Source organism: Botrytis cinerea, chromosome 12 (genome assembly GCF_000143535.2).
Source record: "Botrytis cinerea B05.10 chromosome 12, complete sequence".
Classification (NCBI taxonomy): Eukaryota; Fungi; Ascomycota; class Leotiomycetes; order Helotiales; family Sclerotiniaceae; genus Botrytis; species Botrytis cinerea.
Window position 1 is genome coordinate 367,983 of NC_037321.1, and position 15,158 is coordinate 383,140.

The 15,158-nt window shown below is 43.1% G+C and overlaps 4 protein-coding genes across 4 annotated transcripts; 2 read left to right on the forward strand and 2 right to left on the reverse strand.

The window, feature by feature from the left end:
- Positions 1 to 2,479: 2,479 nt before the first annotated feature.
- On the reverse strand, positions 2,480 to 4,461 carry BCIN_12g01100 (hypothetical protein). The gene is made up of 8 exons (XM_001557832.2): positions 4,154 to 4,461; positions 3,997 to 4,096; positions 3,830 to 3,936; positions 3,698 to 3,775; positions 3,474 to 3,640; positions 3,328 to 3,412; positions 2,830 to 3,277; positions 2,480 to 2,773 (listed from the first exon to the last, which is right to left on the reverse strand). The coding sequence occupies exons 1-8, from the start codon at positions 4,374 to 4,376 to the stop codon at positions 2,647 to 2,649; spliced, it is 1,335 nt and encodes a 444-aa protein (XP_001557882.1). The 5' UTR covers positions 4,377 to 4,461; the 3' UTR covers positions 2,480 to 2,646.
- A 1,102-nt stretch (positions 4,462 to 5,563) lies between these two features.
- On the reverse strand, positions 5,564 to 7,690 carry BCIN_12g01110 (hypothetical protein). The gene is made up of 3 exons (XM_024696223.1): positions 7,365 to 7,690; positions 6,187 to 7,305; positions 5,564 to 6,129 (listed from the first exon to the last, which is right to left on the reverse strand). Exons 1-3 carry the CDS (start codon positions 7,477 to 7,479, stop codon positions 5,633 to 5,635), a joined length of 1,731 nt encoding a protein of 576 aa, XP_024552029.1. The 5' UTR covers positions 7,480 to 7,690; the 3' UTR covers positions 5,564 to 5,632.
- A 170-nt stretch (positions 7,691 to 7,860) lies between these two features.
- BCIN_12g01120 (hypothetical protein) lies at positions 7,861 to 10,908 on the forward strand. Its single transcript, XM_024696224.1, has 4 exons — positions 7,861 to 8,879; positions 8,924 to 8,968; positions 9,026 to 9,092; positions 9,145 to 10,908. Exons 1-4 carry the CDS (start codon positions 8,166 to 8,168, stop codon positions 10,392 to 10,394), a joined length of 2,076 nt encoding a protein of 691 aa, XP_024552030.1. The 5' UTR covers positions 7,861 to 8,165; the 3' UTR covers positions 10,395 to 10,908.
- A 632-nt stretch (positions 10,909 to 11,540) lies between these two features.
- BCIN_12g01130 (hypothetical protein) lies at positions 11,541 to 13,584 on the forward strand. The gene is made up of 4 exons (XM_024696225.1): positions 11,541 to 11,955; positions 12,016 to 12,634; positions 12,693 to 13,266; positions 13,335 to 13,584. Exons 1-4 carry the CDS (start codon positions 11,709 to 11,711, stop codon positions 13,464 to 13,466), a joined length of 1,572 nt encoding a protein of 523 aa, XP_024552031.1. The 5' UTR covers positions 11,541 to 11,708; the 3' UTR covers positions 13,467 to 13,584.
- Positions 13,585 to 15,158: the final 1,574 nt, after the last annotated feature.

Consider the following 15,158-nt stretch of genomic DNA (forward strand, 5'->3'; position numbering starts at 1 on the left):
ATCTTGTTGATAAATGTGTGAACATAGATGAATGACTTCAATCCAATGCCGACTGTATCCGTTAAGCGAATGCGAAAGAGACTAGCTCTTTAGACAAAATACAAATTTGACATTTAGAACCTACTAAACGGTAGGTACTACGTCGTCTGTATCTTTTTCACACGAAGAAATAAATATGTATTCCAGGACAAAGTAATGACGGATGGATTTGGAGATTGTGCGGAAATGGGACCTATCTATAACTCGATATGCATGGTTAGTAATAGTCTGTTATTACAATCTATCGAAGAGATTGAAGTCATCTGGTCCAAGGTCTTACTGTCAGGTTTGGTTATCATAATATTGGTATCATGGACGAGTTGGCAGAGAGTTTTTCTCGTAGAGAATGTCCGTCAACCTTCTTCACTATATCTCTTAACTTAACGCTCTCAAACGCACCTGGCTCTTGGAAGAGAAATTACTCAACTGCGCTGCCCGTTTAAGATAACGCAAGCAGAAATATCAGACAGCAATTAACTAGAAGATCTAAAGCTATCATGTCAAATGCCGAAGTGAGATTCGATTCCATTGATCAATGAACCACTCCTGTTGGGGCTTTGCTTGAAACAAGAAATGCGGAACTTACTATGCCGGTTACCCCTTGGCATCGAGTCGGCAAAGTTCTATCTGAGCCTGCAGCTCGTCGACAACCGAGTTCACACTATATGTTGAAACATCTTAGTAACGTTATAAAAAACCGATCTTAAGAGATAGCCACTCCTTATGTGACCCACATGCTCGCATACAAAGACTTCGAGAATTAGTCTCTTTCGAGTTGTTAATATTAGTTTCGATTCAATTCGAGCGCCGACGGACTGAACTGTTTCAAACAAAGGAACTTCAAACACTGATCGCCCAGCTAATGACCGAAGCACTTGATGCCTTGAAGAAATATCTACCAAAATGAGTTGGTTTTGTCCTGATTGCTGGCTGGATAGCGGGATATCACACATAATCTATTGCTGGCGTACTCTCTTCGACTCTTGTAGGCATTGCAAATGGTCAAGTGGAATTGCATAATGTGATGTAGGCTATTGAATATGGCAAACAGATGAAACTACCATTACATTGTGCAGAGCACGAAAGAATTATGCAATTCGCCGTGTATAAAGTAGCGTAAAGCAGCGCGTCTCGAGGAAGATTACTAAGAAAAGGAACGGAAGAAATGTGCACGGCAAAGTCGGAATTTAGAAGCAATTATGTCAATGAATTCGAAAAGTCCTAAAACGCCGACAAATTAAAATACGAACGACGAAAAAGGAAAGAACTGGTCAAGGATCATTTTGGAAAACAAGAAATGCCTGTCAAATGTGCGGCTCCACAGATCCAGAAGCTGGGATCTCTAGAACAACAGTCCGTTTCATCCAAATTATAACAGGCATACCCTTCACTAGCAAAATTGTTCCACTCTTGTATCTTATCGCTAAATGCCCGAGTAGTAGCTTGATATCGGAGATTTATCAACGACTTTTTGCAACCACTCTCAGCGAGCTTCTCGGACACATCAAAAATCATATATCGCTTGATGAATAGACATCTTGAACCATAACACTTGAATCACATCTGGCTATGGACCATGGACAGCTTTGTTTACATGATGTTGTCGGCTCTATAATCGGACGAACACATGGGTACATAGAACATAGTCAGAATGAAACAAGGGGCCCTCATCTCAGACCCACAAACACACGAACACGCAAGCGCACTTGGCTCGACGATATCCGCAAAAAATTGATCTGGGTGATAAACATCGGAACAACTAAGCTTTGTCAATATATCTTGACTAAAAATTAAAACTTCAAGGTCAGCTAGATACTTCGGACTGTTAACGAGGTGTCAGGTTTCGCTCAACCGCCTTCTTCTAAAATTGCATTGACAACAAGACGCTATTGAAGAAATGGCTAGGTGCTAATAGATGCCGATGCTTCTGCCGAACTTTATTTTCTGATTGGTCCTTCCTCACTTCGGGATAGGGACAAAATTCCATCGAAATGTTGATTCCCCATGCATGAAACTTTAAGTCCCGCCAAACCTATCACGTACTTAAGCTTCAGGGTCTTCAATAGTCTAGACTACACGTCAACAGTCAAACGCCAAAAAGGGTCAGCTTGCGAATTCAATCAATTTTCAATAAATACGAAACTTTGATGTGCACTGGTATTATACTGCTCTTAGATTCCTAGTTATTGGGAGTCTATGTCCAGTTCCCCGATCTATTCGTGCGGCTAGACAGGATCCAGCAAGCCATCTAAATATGTCCACCAATCACTTTGTAGTTTACCACTTCATGGAATGTGCCTCTAAGTTGAGTGTTGCATACTTCCGGGCCGCACGAGTAGAATATTGAACATCACCCTTGCAAAATAACGGGCTATACAACAAAATCAAAGCACCGATATAACAAAAGTTTATACACGCAGAAGAGTCAATGTCAAAATTTTGAAGCAAAAACACAAAACGGAGGTAATATATACATTTTTCAAGCGCAAGACTATATACAGGGGATAAATTATTTACAGCATCGAACACAAAGTTCGATAGATGAGAATGATGTCGCGGGGATCAGCCACGAACATCGATAAAAGAGCTACTCAGAATGAGTCCATCTTATGCGAGCGCGCTGTAAGGAGCAATGCCAGGGAAGTATGATACGGGATGAGTTGGGATAGGAATACTTTTGGTAATACCGAGACCCGAGGAAATTTCTCCAGGCATGGTGGTGTAGGCATATGAACTTAATTAAGAGTTAGCTTTTACTCCAACAAACGAAAAATGGGATTGAAAACTTACGCAGTAGGAACTGAAGTAACGGTTCCAGTAGAGGTGTAAGTTGTGTAAGTAGTTCCAGTCTTAAGACATGGTCCACTTCCATAAGCATTGTTGCACTTGTACAATTCTGAAGATCCGGTATCGGTCCAGATGTAGAAGCTGGAGATTGTGATGTCCTTGCAAGGAATGGCGGCAGGACAGAATAATTGAATAGGAGCTCTGGCCGCACCGTTTGCACAGGTACCGTGCCAGTGAGAGAAGGTCAAGTCGGAGTAGGTGACGCCACTGCCGGCTACGACGGATTGTCCGCTCCAGGCACTGTCAATATCAAGGGTGTAGGCATTGCTATGTCCCATGAAATTGTTAAATGTTGCACCGGTCAAGCTACCAGAACCACCGTTCGACTTGATCATCATCATTTGGTTGCAGTTTTGGGAGTAGACATGGTTATAGTAGATGTTGGAAATTGCTTGAATAGATGTTAACTAGAGAATACAGTGGAGGGAAAACAAAACTTACCAGTATCAGCACCAAGACTTCCAATGGCACTTCCTCCTGACCAATTGCAGTAGATGTTTTCGACTAAGACGTAACTAGCAGGACTCTGTAAACAGTTAGAGGGGCTTTTCTTTTAGAGAGAGAGAGAGATGATATTGGTGCCGTACCTTGACAGTAACACATTCATCTTTGTTTGTGACTTCGATATCGTGTGCCCAGATATTGGTTCCCCAGATATCAACACCATCCAAACCACCTTCATTGCCACCACGAACGACCAAGTTGTATAGTTCACCGTTTGTGCAAGTGTCGAGTGTGAGATGGAATGCGGGAGCTATGAAAAGAAATTAGTACAAGACACAAAGACAACTGCAGATAAGTGAATACTTACAATCGACCAAGACAATGCCATGAACGGAAAAGTCTGTAACTTGGTAAAGACGCAATATTCTAGGACCATATGTGCCCGCTGTGAATATTGTTAGCACAACGACTTGTATCTTTCAAGACGTCAACTACTGACCAGAGTGGAAGACATAGCCGTAACCCTGGATAGCACCCTTAGAGTTACCGCTGTAAAATTCGAAATCGGATGTGTGTTCGATGAATATCATGTTCCCACCCGCAGTACTAGCACGAATATTCGTCAGTGAATGTTGCGATAGTTTCACCAATGACGTGATCTCTTACCCAGTTCGATAGATAGTTCCCTCCAAGTTAATGGATACACTGGTTCCTCCAGTGAGGGTGACCCAAGTGCCGAGACCATAACTTCCAGTGGGAATATAGACTTGCAATTAGTTAGCAATAGCACGACGATAATGAACAAGACTTCAAGATATCATACCTTCACCACCGCTTTTACATGCTGTCCATGCTGCCAAAATTGCAGGTCCATTGTCGGTGGTAGCAGAAGCAACACCACCGTAATCAAGAATGTTACAGATCTTCGTCGCAGCTTTTTGAGCTGTTGTAGTGGTAGGACCAACTGTACCGGAAAGTTGACCAGCCACGAGAGCTGGTAGGGCCAATAGAGAGGCAGTAACGAATGAAAAGACTGAAGACTTCATTTTGACAATAGAGAGAGAGGTACGGAAGAAACAATGTACATAGATCGGCCATTTCAACTGGCGATCACGTATCTTTTGAATACTCTGAGTTCGAAAGGGGGGGGAGGGGGGTTCAGCATTTTCGGTATATCTGTAACCGCGTAGAAGAACCCGTGAACGCCATCCTTTCTATCAAACGAGTGTGAATAGATACAGAAATTTTGATGGTAGATCCTCGTCCATCCCACCAATGATTATAGATTAGCCGGCGGAAGGATATATCCATGCAATATTTCTGATGTCCAAAAATATTGAAAGTACACTTTTAGATACGATTAGGTACCGAGCTGTGGACACACGGTGGATTCATGTCCAACGACGTATGCAATATAGAAAGTACCGACCCCGATGTGAACGAAATTAATTCCGACGCGTTCCACTTTCGAGCCCTTCTCCATCTTCCGGAAATTAAAATCTTGTTTCGAATCAATAAAAAAAGGAAGGAGGGCCTGTTGAGATTCTTACTTAAGATTTTCTGTATCCCGATATGCTTTGTAAAAAAGGGAAATTAGACCGTCGATCCGTCATTCGGGCTCTCATTGTAGGTGGGAAAATTTCTCAACATTTCCGACCCCATAAAACATGGGGTCACAAGGTTTAAGAGTGAAAGAAAACTAAAGTCTGGGGAAAATCTGGGGTAATGAAAAAATGAATACAACTTTTTCCGGCGACTTGCAGGTTTGCACGTTGTACAGGTATGGGTTTATTTACTAGTTAATCATTAACTGTTGGGAAACGTGGTTATTAAGGTTGAATCGTAGACTGTCGACCTGCACTGTAACCAAGCAAACGAAAATCATTGACGCCATGCCGAGATATTTTTTTCTCGCCCGGGAAATCTTTCTGACTTCCGATCTCTAACCAAGAAGTTAATCTTGAGAAAATCACTTGTGATTCGGATATGTCGCCGCCGTACCGAAATGGTAAATGAGCAAGCCCCTTCATCTACCGACCATGACGACGAGACGAAACGAAACAAAACAATAAAAACAATAAAAACACCAATTGAGCTTCCAAGTTCCAACCTGCTGCCAACTCGCCAAGAAAAGGAGATGCAAAATGATGAGCTGAGTTTCACATTATGCTTGTCTAGAAGATAGATAGAATGTCCAAAAATTAATTTGTGACGAAAAGTAGCACAACAGCCATGAAGTCAATTGCAAAACTCGAAGTAGCTGCCTAGGATAATTGATCCGCATCATGATAATCAAGAGATATCACCTCCGAGACTTCCGAGCAGACGGTGAATCTTCCTCCCGACCGCGCTTAGTTATTGATCTCATTCTGGTTGGTGGGGCTAAGATGACTTTTGCGGGGACGCAAACTCTCCAGTCTCTACCCGGAGCTTTGTATCTGACCCCGAAACATGTGGTTATGAGGATGTCTCCGCCCTCGATAACAAAGTTCGGATGTAATTGAGAATCATCGAGGGCGTGTATGCTCGTGTTGAATTTTGAACCTGGAGGCGCCCAGATGCTTTCAAACTCTCCTTTGTATGACCCCACAATGGTGTGCAGCTCACTGCCCACTTTTGCCATGCATTCGTGAAGACTATTCATGTTATCACCAGCACCAATCAATGGCTGCATGATCATATTCATTTTTTCTGACATGTCCGTACGACGCAATTTCACACGGTCTTCAAAAGGTTGAGTCTCTGCCATTTGACAATGGTATTCCTGTAAAAATATATCTGCAACTTGCTCGGAAAAGCCTGCCATGCATTTATCAGTATACTGTTTCTAGAAGAGCATGTGGGGCCTTGTCCTACAAAGGTATGCCGTCTTCTGCAATACTGTATCATCGCCGAAAGCTGAGCTTCCCCGAAAGGTAAAATCGCATATGGTGTATGCAATTACCCCCTTTAAAAAATCCAATTTTTTCAAATGCACCTTCAGCAGAGGATTGTCAACCTTTTGTCTGATGAGCACCCCGGTTGGAACATCTAATGAGCCGCGAATGCTAGCCAACGTCGTGCCAGCATTCGACGCCGGAACTTTTTCATCCCCGATGCAAAGAAGTTCCCAGAAGTTTTTGACCCTGGCCAATGGTGCCATAGAACTGTATTTTACCTGTTCGATGTATTGGAGCATCAAGGTTTCCAGGTATGCCAGTGGGCTGGTGATCTGGTCGTCATCGATGCTTTGCCTACCGAGCCTAGAACGAATATTGTCTGTATCGCAGCTTTGCCTCACGAAAGTATTTGATGGTGCAGCATTCTCTTTTTCAAAATACCTAGACCCAATTATGTTGGCATCTAACACTTCCCTTTGTCTCTGCCCGCGAACCGTGGTCGTGGTATCCATCGACAAGATCAATGGATTCACCGGATCTTGTTCGGGGTGTATTGTGTCGTCAGTCGATTGACGTTCAAGGATAGAGTTGTGTCCAAGTGCTATTGAACCCCAAGTTTGAGACAGTTGCGTATTGGGCTGCTCAATGAAACGTTGTAAAGGCGTCTCAGAAATCTTGCTCTCGTCCGATGTCTTCGAGTTCAAGAGTTTGTCTGCCTTCAAAAATCGCGTGTGAAAGACACATTTTTTCCCAGCATCTTGACATGGATTACATGCCACATCAGCGCTTTCTTTTAGGCATTGCAGCCGGTTTCGCTCGCATTGCGTGCATCGGCGCGTTTTAAGATGAGAAAAATTCGAGTTGAGGGTACCCCCAATGGAAAAATACGCTGGCATAGCATGGTGACGCTTGCGTTTTGGCAAAACTAGGACTTTCAGAATCTGCTCTTGCAGTGGCACGGTGATGGTCGACTCCAACGATGTACTTTGCTGCTCTTTGGACATGGTTGTGATATTCGAAAGACTAGAGTCAATAGTACTTGGATGAGATGCAAGTTCCTCTGTGATGGGCGTCATTATAGGTGGTTTGGTTGGATCTTTAATTTCGTAAGTATTGTGTGCGGTAGGTACGAATCTAAAGCATCGGAATTCCTACCACGAAGATTCTCGTCACTAGCTAAGTTAACAATTAATGGCTGTACCTCAGCAGCAATAACAGACAGATTTTCGGTAATAGGTGTCATATCAAGAGGAAAGATTGACATTGCCATTTTATTTCCTGGGACGTAGATTGTCTTCCCCGTGTATTGAATTTGTAACAATGAAGTAAAATCTTGTTGTAAAGAACATTGATTATCTCAATCGAAAAGAATCTCTCCTGGGGGCGGGATAAAAGCTCGGTGGGGTGGTCTTGCGGTCTTTGGTACTCTTAGGACTTATTGCTAACCCAGTAACAATCGGTATGTGAGACAAGACCGTACCACAAACACTGCAATTAATCAGACGCAAATCGAAGGCTTTGATATCCAGTTTTCTCAAGCCATTGCGCATTCGTTGTCAGTGGTGTAACACTGTTGAAAGAGATGTCTTGAATAACCCTAGTAACCATGTAGCAGAATATGTACGACAAACTAAAGACTGACAAATTCGGCGAGCTATTCTGGCGGCTACTCAGTATTCCAAAATGGGTCTAATGCTGTGCAACCGTCCAAATAGTAGTGGGCATGTACTAGCTAACAATCATCGCAATGTAATGCGGCCCCTTGGCTGCAAAAGTGCGGGACAAGACTATCTGTGAATATGCCCGTTCTCAAGCCTTACACTCGTTCTAACACCATATATATTCGAATTAGCTTGACACAAGCTGGCGAAGAACTATTTAAGATAATAAATCTGCTATACAGCATCCAGCACTGGGCATCTTTGTGTCCTACTTGTACTAATTCATGCTCCGAAGATGTCAGTTATGAAATTGAGGAATGTCGTCAATAATCAGTCGGCTTCGAAAGGTAGATTGATCATGGGCATAGATATGGGAACTACCAGGGGCGCGGTTGCCGATTTGCTACTTCCGGACGGCAATCAAGAGCTTGGGCACCAGCATGAGCCAGAGCCTTTTCTGTTTGCCGACTGGAAGGGCTCTTGGGGAAGTGGAGATGAGTTTCCTTTGACAGCGCTCTACTACAACGAAAATGATCAGCAGGAGACTTTGCCAATGACTGGCCACGAGTTGAGAATGCTGCTGGACAGCGCAACACCATTCAACACAGAGCGATTTTTCCCTATATGGAAGCTACTTTTCCACGATAGTAGGGACCCGGTCACCGCTTCACTTCAGAAACCGATGCTAGCAAGGCTGGAGAAATTGAACAAAACGAGGGAGGATCTTCTGCGGGACTGGGTATCGATTGTCTATAAGGAGCTGATATACGACTCCTTCGGCAATTTGCCTGCTCTGAGAAAGGGGGTGATACCAGACCTCGAAGACCTGAAAATTGAGGTTATTGTTCCAGTACCACCGGGACGCTCAACAATTGCACATGAAATGGTGCGGAATGCTTTAGTCCAAGGTCCCATAACGTCAGAGCAGGTGTTTTTGGTTTCGGAGCCAGAGTGTTCGTTCGGATGGTGGTGTCACATAGAAGCCGAGAAGGGGCAGCATGAGTGGAAGGTGAGCAGAATTGAAGTCAACGGGGTCTTGACTAACGAAGCTAGATCGGCACAAGGTACATAGTTCTTGATGCTGGCGGCGGTACTGCGGTATGAAACCTGTTTCTCTTTGCCCGTTGATCTTCAAACTGACAGTGATTTCATAAGTGTACGGTCACCTACAAGTTGACAGGTATCAATCCGCCAAGATTTAAACAGGAGTTTGAAAGTGAAAGTAAGTTTAGGCGAGATAGTGCCCTAGGGATCAACTAATGTAAGCACTCTAGGTATGATCTGTGGCGCAGAAACCATTTCTGAAAACTTTAGAAGGCTTCTGGATGCTAAAGTTCCAGAAGGAATAGCACACCGACCATGGGCGATACAACACGCTCTGAATTCGTTCAACAAAGGGTACAAAAATTATTTCGGAATCTCGAAAGACCCGCGGCCATTTTGCATTTTAATACCAGGTCTGGTGAATGAGTTGACAATCAATCATGAAGATATCGTGCAGTGTTTCGCCAAGCCTCTGGAGAGATTGGTAATTGCAGTCAAAAGACAGATGAATCGAGATAGAGAATCCGTTCCTGATTATTTGATAATGGGTGGAGGTATGTGCCTCAACACATATATCTCCGAAGCACTGCGGAAGGAGTTTAGGCAACTAAAAGTATGTCAACTACGCCATAACAAAGCACATATCGTAAAAGGCGCCGTCTGGCTAAGGTCCCAGCAAGATTTTATCACCCGCCGCCCTTTGAAGTATACGATTGGTGTAGTCACCTCGAAGGAGGTTGATTTCTCGGTCAGGCGCTTCAGCGGCAAAGGATATAGAAGTGAAGACACGTGGAAAAATCAGAGAGACGGCAAACACTATATATCTGTGGTCTACTTCTTGGCCAAGAAGGGTCAGCTAGTCGACTCCAGTTACAAAGTCACATCCGAGGGGTTTAAGGACGCCCGCTTACGGTACTCCACGTCCGCGTTACTCCAAGATCTAAGTTTTGAAGATGTGGTATACACCATAAACTATACGCCTGACCAAGACGAGAAATTTGTGTTCGTGCGTCAAGATGGGCGACTGGTCAATATACATGGAGCATTGATTCGTGACCCTGAAAAATCGGACAGAATCCGGTGGAATGCAATGGATAGTGGCATCGACCTGAGAGAGTTGAAACAAAAGAGGTTTCGCGAATCGACGCCATCTTACATGATAAAATATACAATACACGCCGAAATGACAGACGTGGATTGCAAGTATTGCGTCATGATATTTTCCATAAGTGGACAACAACACGGCTTCTGCGGTGATCTCCAGGTAAAATCAATCACAGACATCCAACAAATTTCAGAGAACTTATCTCAAAGCTTTGCTTTTGGACAGCGAGAAGTTGCACCTGCACGGGCAAGTAAACAAACTCCTACGGGTGCTTCCGAAAGACCTACAAAGAAGGTAACACGTTCGAGTGTTCGAGCATCCAATCTTCAACAGATCTCCAAAGCGGCCAATGCTATGATTGGTGAAAGAAACTAACCATCTACATGCCCAACAAATACGGCAGAGAAAACCTCCAAGGAGGCTCGAGGTGAGAGGGCCTTAATGGTGTCTCTCATGTCAGAAAGCATCCGTTGCCCAGCGACCTCTTAGCTACACGCTGTCGCCCCGCTGAACGAATATGCTTCCAACGACCAGCAATATCCCTGGCTCCACTGCCTGGATTTCATCTCCTTCGATTCTAGTTGCAACATTTCCGAAACCACTCGCCCAGATTTTTGTTATTTTGTGTTTATGGTTGGCAATTTGTTTGGCATGTGCTAGTTAGATACCCCAAAAGCATTGAGAGGCGCAAAGAATGTAAAATATGTGCAGAAGATAGTAGACAACGGATGGATGAATCAACTCCAACACATTGGAAATTATCATTTCTCATGCATCCTCACGGTGACGTATTCTTCGTGCAAGTACAGTCCGATATCGTATTTGTGTGAGAGATATGTGGAAGCTCGTCATCTCGAGTATCATGGAGATTCCCTAATCTAAATGCCGATATCGTAATGTAATGAAGGGCTTGATCTGAGGTTCAATTGTTCGGCCTGAATTGTGGCCGAGTGCATTGGATGCGAGGGGAATTTCTCGAGCTCTGCAGGACCGAATTCACGGTCGGTATGGGACATCCTTCATCTAGAAACATACAGGCGTAACAAGTAAGTGCTCAGATACTGACTTCGATTTGTACATACCTTTGATAGGGAAATCTGCGGGAATTCATCATTCTTAATAGTCTGTCGCGTCTGTTTCAATTCTCAAATTTCAACCTCGGTTGATTGACCTGGGATTCTGCCGTTAGTCGCTAATTATGGTCACCGCCTAATTATATTATAACCTTAGATCCACTGTCAATTGATCATCTTTTATATTGTGCTGTCTGAATCTAAAGACATCTAACCTCGAGAGTCAAGCAAGAGTAAATCCTACCTTCATTCATTACAGGATGAAATGTATTGAAGTCTATACATATCATGGCAAGTACAAGTGATCTCTTCCAAGCCACGAGCTCCCAATGTTTCATTGAGCGGGGTAAAGGGAGTTCTTGTTGCGCAGTGAGTGAGTATTAGTAAATATGAGTCGAAAATACGATGGAAGTAGCTCCAATTCGTCACCGTCGTACGTGAAAGAAAAGTTTGTTCATAAAGCATGCAAGCTTTCTTGCAAATGCATCACTATCAATCAAGCACTCTTCACATTGAAATCTTCAATCATCGATATCTCTGCATCCCTTATACAATCTTTCAACTACGTCAATTGATTCTTAGGTTTTCAGAGCTATTCAGGCGAAGACTTATCATAATGAAGAGCCCTCAAAACATACCAGCAATTGACACTTCTTACTTGACCCTTGTCAATGGATTTTGGCTGATTATTGGCTGGGTTTTAGCCACTTTTCTGTATCAAATTGTCTATTATCGTTTCTTTCATCCCCTTAAGAACTATCCGGGCCCATTTTGGGGTACCGTTACCAGACTTTGGTATACTTATCAGAGCTACAATCAAAGCGAGTTGGCGGTATATGAGAATCTTTTCAAAGAAACGAAAGGTGATTATGATGTCATTTACCTTTGAAAATCATGTTCGCTCATGAATGTTGCATGTATAGCTCCTGTAATACGCATTTCACCCACAACTCTTCTAGTCAAATCAGCATTTGCTCTACCAATCATTTATCACCGCAATGCAGTCAAATCCAGGTTCTACAGCAATGGAGGCTTTCCTGCTGAGCCTGTTATCAGTATTCGCGACCATCAAACACATTCTTATCGTCGAAGACTCATAGGACCTCCTTACTCATACTCAAAGATAATCAAAGCCGAGCCCCTTGTTGATAAGATAGTCTCAGCATGGCTTAAGAGGCTAGACGAACTTTTCGTCGAGACACGAAGGCCTGTGAATATGGCAAGTTGGGCTACTTATTTTGCATTTGATACAATCAGTGAAGTGGGGTTTGGACAAGCTTTAGGCTTTGTGGAGAACGGAGAAGATGTTGGCGGATTGATTCAAAGCGTACACGATGGTATTGAGATATTTGGTGTCCTGGCGCATTTATACCCTTTCGTAGAATGGGTAACATCAGGGCCACTAGGTCGGTTCTTTACCGCAACACCAGAGATGAAAAATGGCATGGGTCAGCTGATGAGATGGAGAGATAAAATCATCAATGCGAGAATTACAGAAATTGAGGAAGGGAAAAGAAGAGATCGTGTAGATATTCTACAATCGCAAGTCTTCTTAGCCCTTTAAAATTCGACATCCAGCTAATCTATAAACAATCTAAAGATTCTTCGAGGCCAAAACTCCCGAAGGAAAGCCTATGAGCCGAGAAGAATTGAAGGCCGAAGTTTTGGTTGTCCTAGTTGCCGGAGCAGATACCACGGGTACATCCTTCAGCTCCATTGTAACAGATATTCTATCATCGCCCGGCGATTATCAACGAATGGTGGCTGAGATAGATGCCGGATTTGCGGCCGGACATCTTTCACATCCGGTTCCCACAGCCGCAGAAGTTTCAAAGTATTGTCCGTTTTACGTTGCATGCATAAAGGAGGCTCTACGGCTTACTCCATCCTCACCAGTACTTTTTCCTCGAGAAGTAATGGCCCATCAACCTCCTTTGGTAATCGATGGTAAGGTAATTCCAGTTGGTACTGAAATCAGCTGTTCCGCATACCTTGCAAACCGAGACAGGGAAATATATGGCGAAGATGCCGAGACTTTTCGTCCCGAACGGTGGCTCGAAGATGATGAAAAGGCCAAGATTTTTGAGAAGTACAACTTCACTTGGGGATACGGATCAAGAGTATGCTTAGGCAAGGATCTTGCGTATATGGAGTTGATGAAAGGGCCTTTGATGGTATGTCTCTTTCCATGCTATCAAGCAACTGGTAATCTAATATCTACTGACACTAACACACCCTCTAGTTCTTTCGTAATTTCAACTTCAAGTTATGTACACCCAGTAAAGAAATACCTGGTCCACCCAAACTTGTTACTGTAGGTGGCTTATTTCATTGGCAGAACATTTGGCTCGATCTACAAAAGCGCAAGGTTTAAGATGTATCAGAATAGAATTACGAGGGGTAATCGGTGGTCATGTGTTCTCTCCACGATAAAAACAATCGTTTGCTTGCAGTCATCTCTAGACTCAATATCATAATATTAGCTCAGAGTAACTTCATTTGATGTGCTGCTGTGTGTTGAAACATGTCCCCCTTCCTAAAATTGAGTTTGAAGTCACTAAAGCCTTTGACTTTGCACCCTACAAAGCAAGAAAGATCCGGAATTTTATCACGTTTATAAAATGATCATTTTTCTGGTTACCAAGAGGCGCCACAAGCCATTCGCTTTTGTGAGATATTATACAAAACTTAGCATGTTATTGATAAGTTTAAAAAGTACTTCATCTCTGAAACGATGCCTCTTGCGGATATTGCAACTCCTGGACTCTACAAAGTACTGGGTTCAAGACTATGCTCTCTATGATGCCACAAATAAAGCTTTCAGAAATGCCGAAAGATCTCAAATACCACGCTTCAATTTTGATACCTACAACTAGGTTATGTAGTCTTGCATATCCTAGGTCAATAAATATGAATTCTAAAGATCAAGTATACTGATATATGCTTTTTTTTACTCACTCGACTTAGATACGGAGTCAAGCATATATTACGTAGAATACCTTGGAATCTAAGCTTCTTGACAAGTGAGTCGAAGGTTGAAAGTGCCTCCTAGGTGACACAAAACTGTATATTGGTCCAAATTCTCACTAGTTTTATGTTTAAGAAATAACGGAATTTGAAAGCAATTTACCTCTTTCTCAATATTTTAATGTCTCAAAAAGCAGTGTAACACATGTTGATTTGATGTAAACATTTAGCAAACGGATGCTCACAGGACTTTTCCCAGGCGGCAGAGAGGATACTTGTTCCTTGTCTCGTCTAATCTCGCGATCGGGAATCTGGAAGTCTCTCCCATCCGGAACTATCTTGCTTTCCGTACGATTCAAATTTGTGCAGACACCCGTCTAATTTTCTACCATTTATTAGTTTCGTCTCATACTCAACGAGTGTTAAGTCAATTAATCCCAGTGCACTCACTTAGCAACAGACAGAACTGTATATTTCCATTGCGGCTTTCCAATTTCCTTCTCTACTGTTTCTAATTATCTTTCCAATTGATTCACATGGCCCAGACCTGCATTCTAACAACTGTGTGAAATTCCTAGATTTTACACAAGCTGCAAGCTACAAAAGCTTCCAATCCACCTATCAATCTCATGCCACATATCCATAGCTCCGGCTACCTACATTATCAGGTTCATGAAAAAACATATGCGTGCCGCATTTTCAGCCGACACATCCTCCGTACTGAAGCTGGTCGGGAGGCTGCAGAGATCAAGAAACTTGTGAACATGCACAACACAGCCATAAGTTTGGAATCATCTGGGACCCCCATGCTGAAGCAATACATTATCTTACACACGCAATGTCTGAAGCTTTCCATCTTGGCTGAAATCTCTGTAACCTTTGACTCTTCAGGTGATTGATTGCGCATAAGATGCGCCCAAGATGCGCCTCTTCTCTACAAAGAGGTGTGGTAAATATGTGTCAAGAAATGTTTGAGCTAGACTCAAAGACGGAAATTGAGTCCTGGTAAAATTATCAACGCTGCGCAACGGGAAACATCTTTAATCCTCTAGTTTTTAGGTCTCGACAACCAGCTCTTACCCTTTCTCCCTCAAATTTC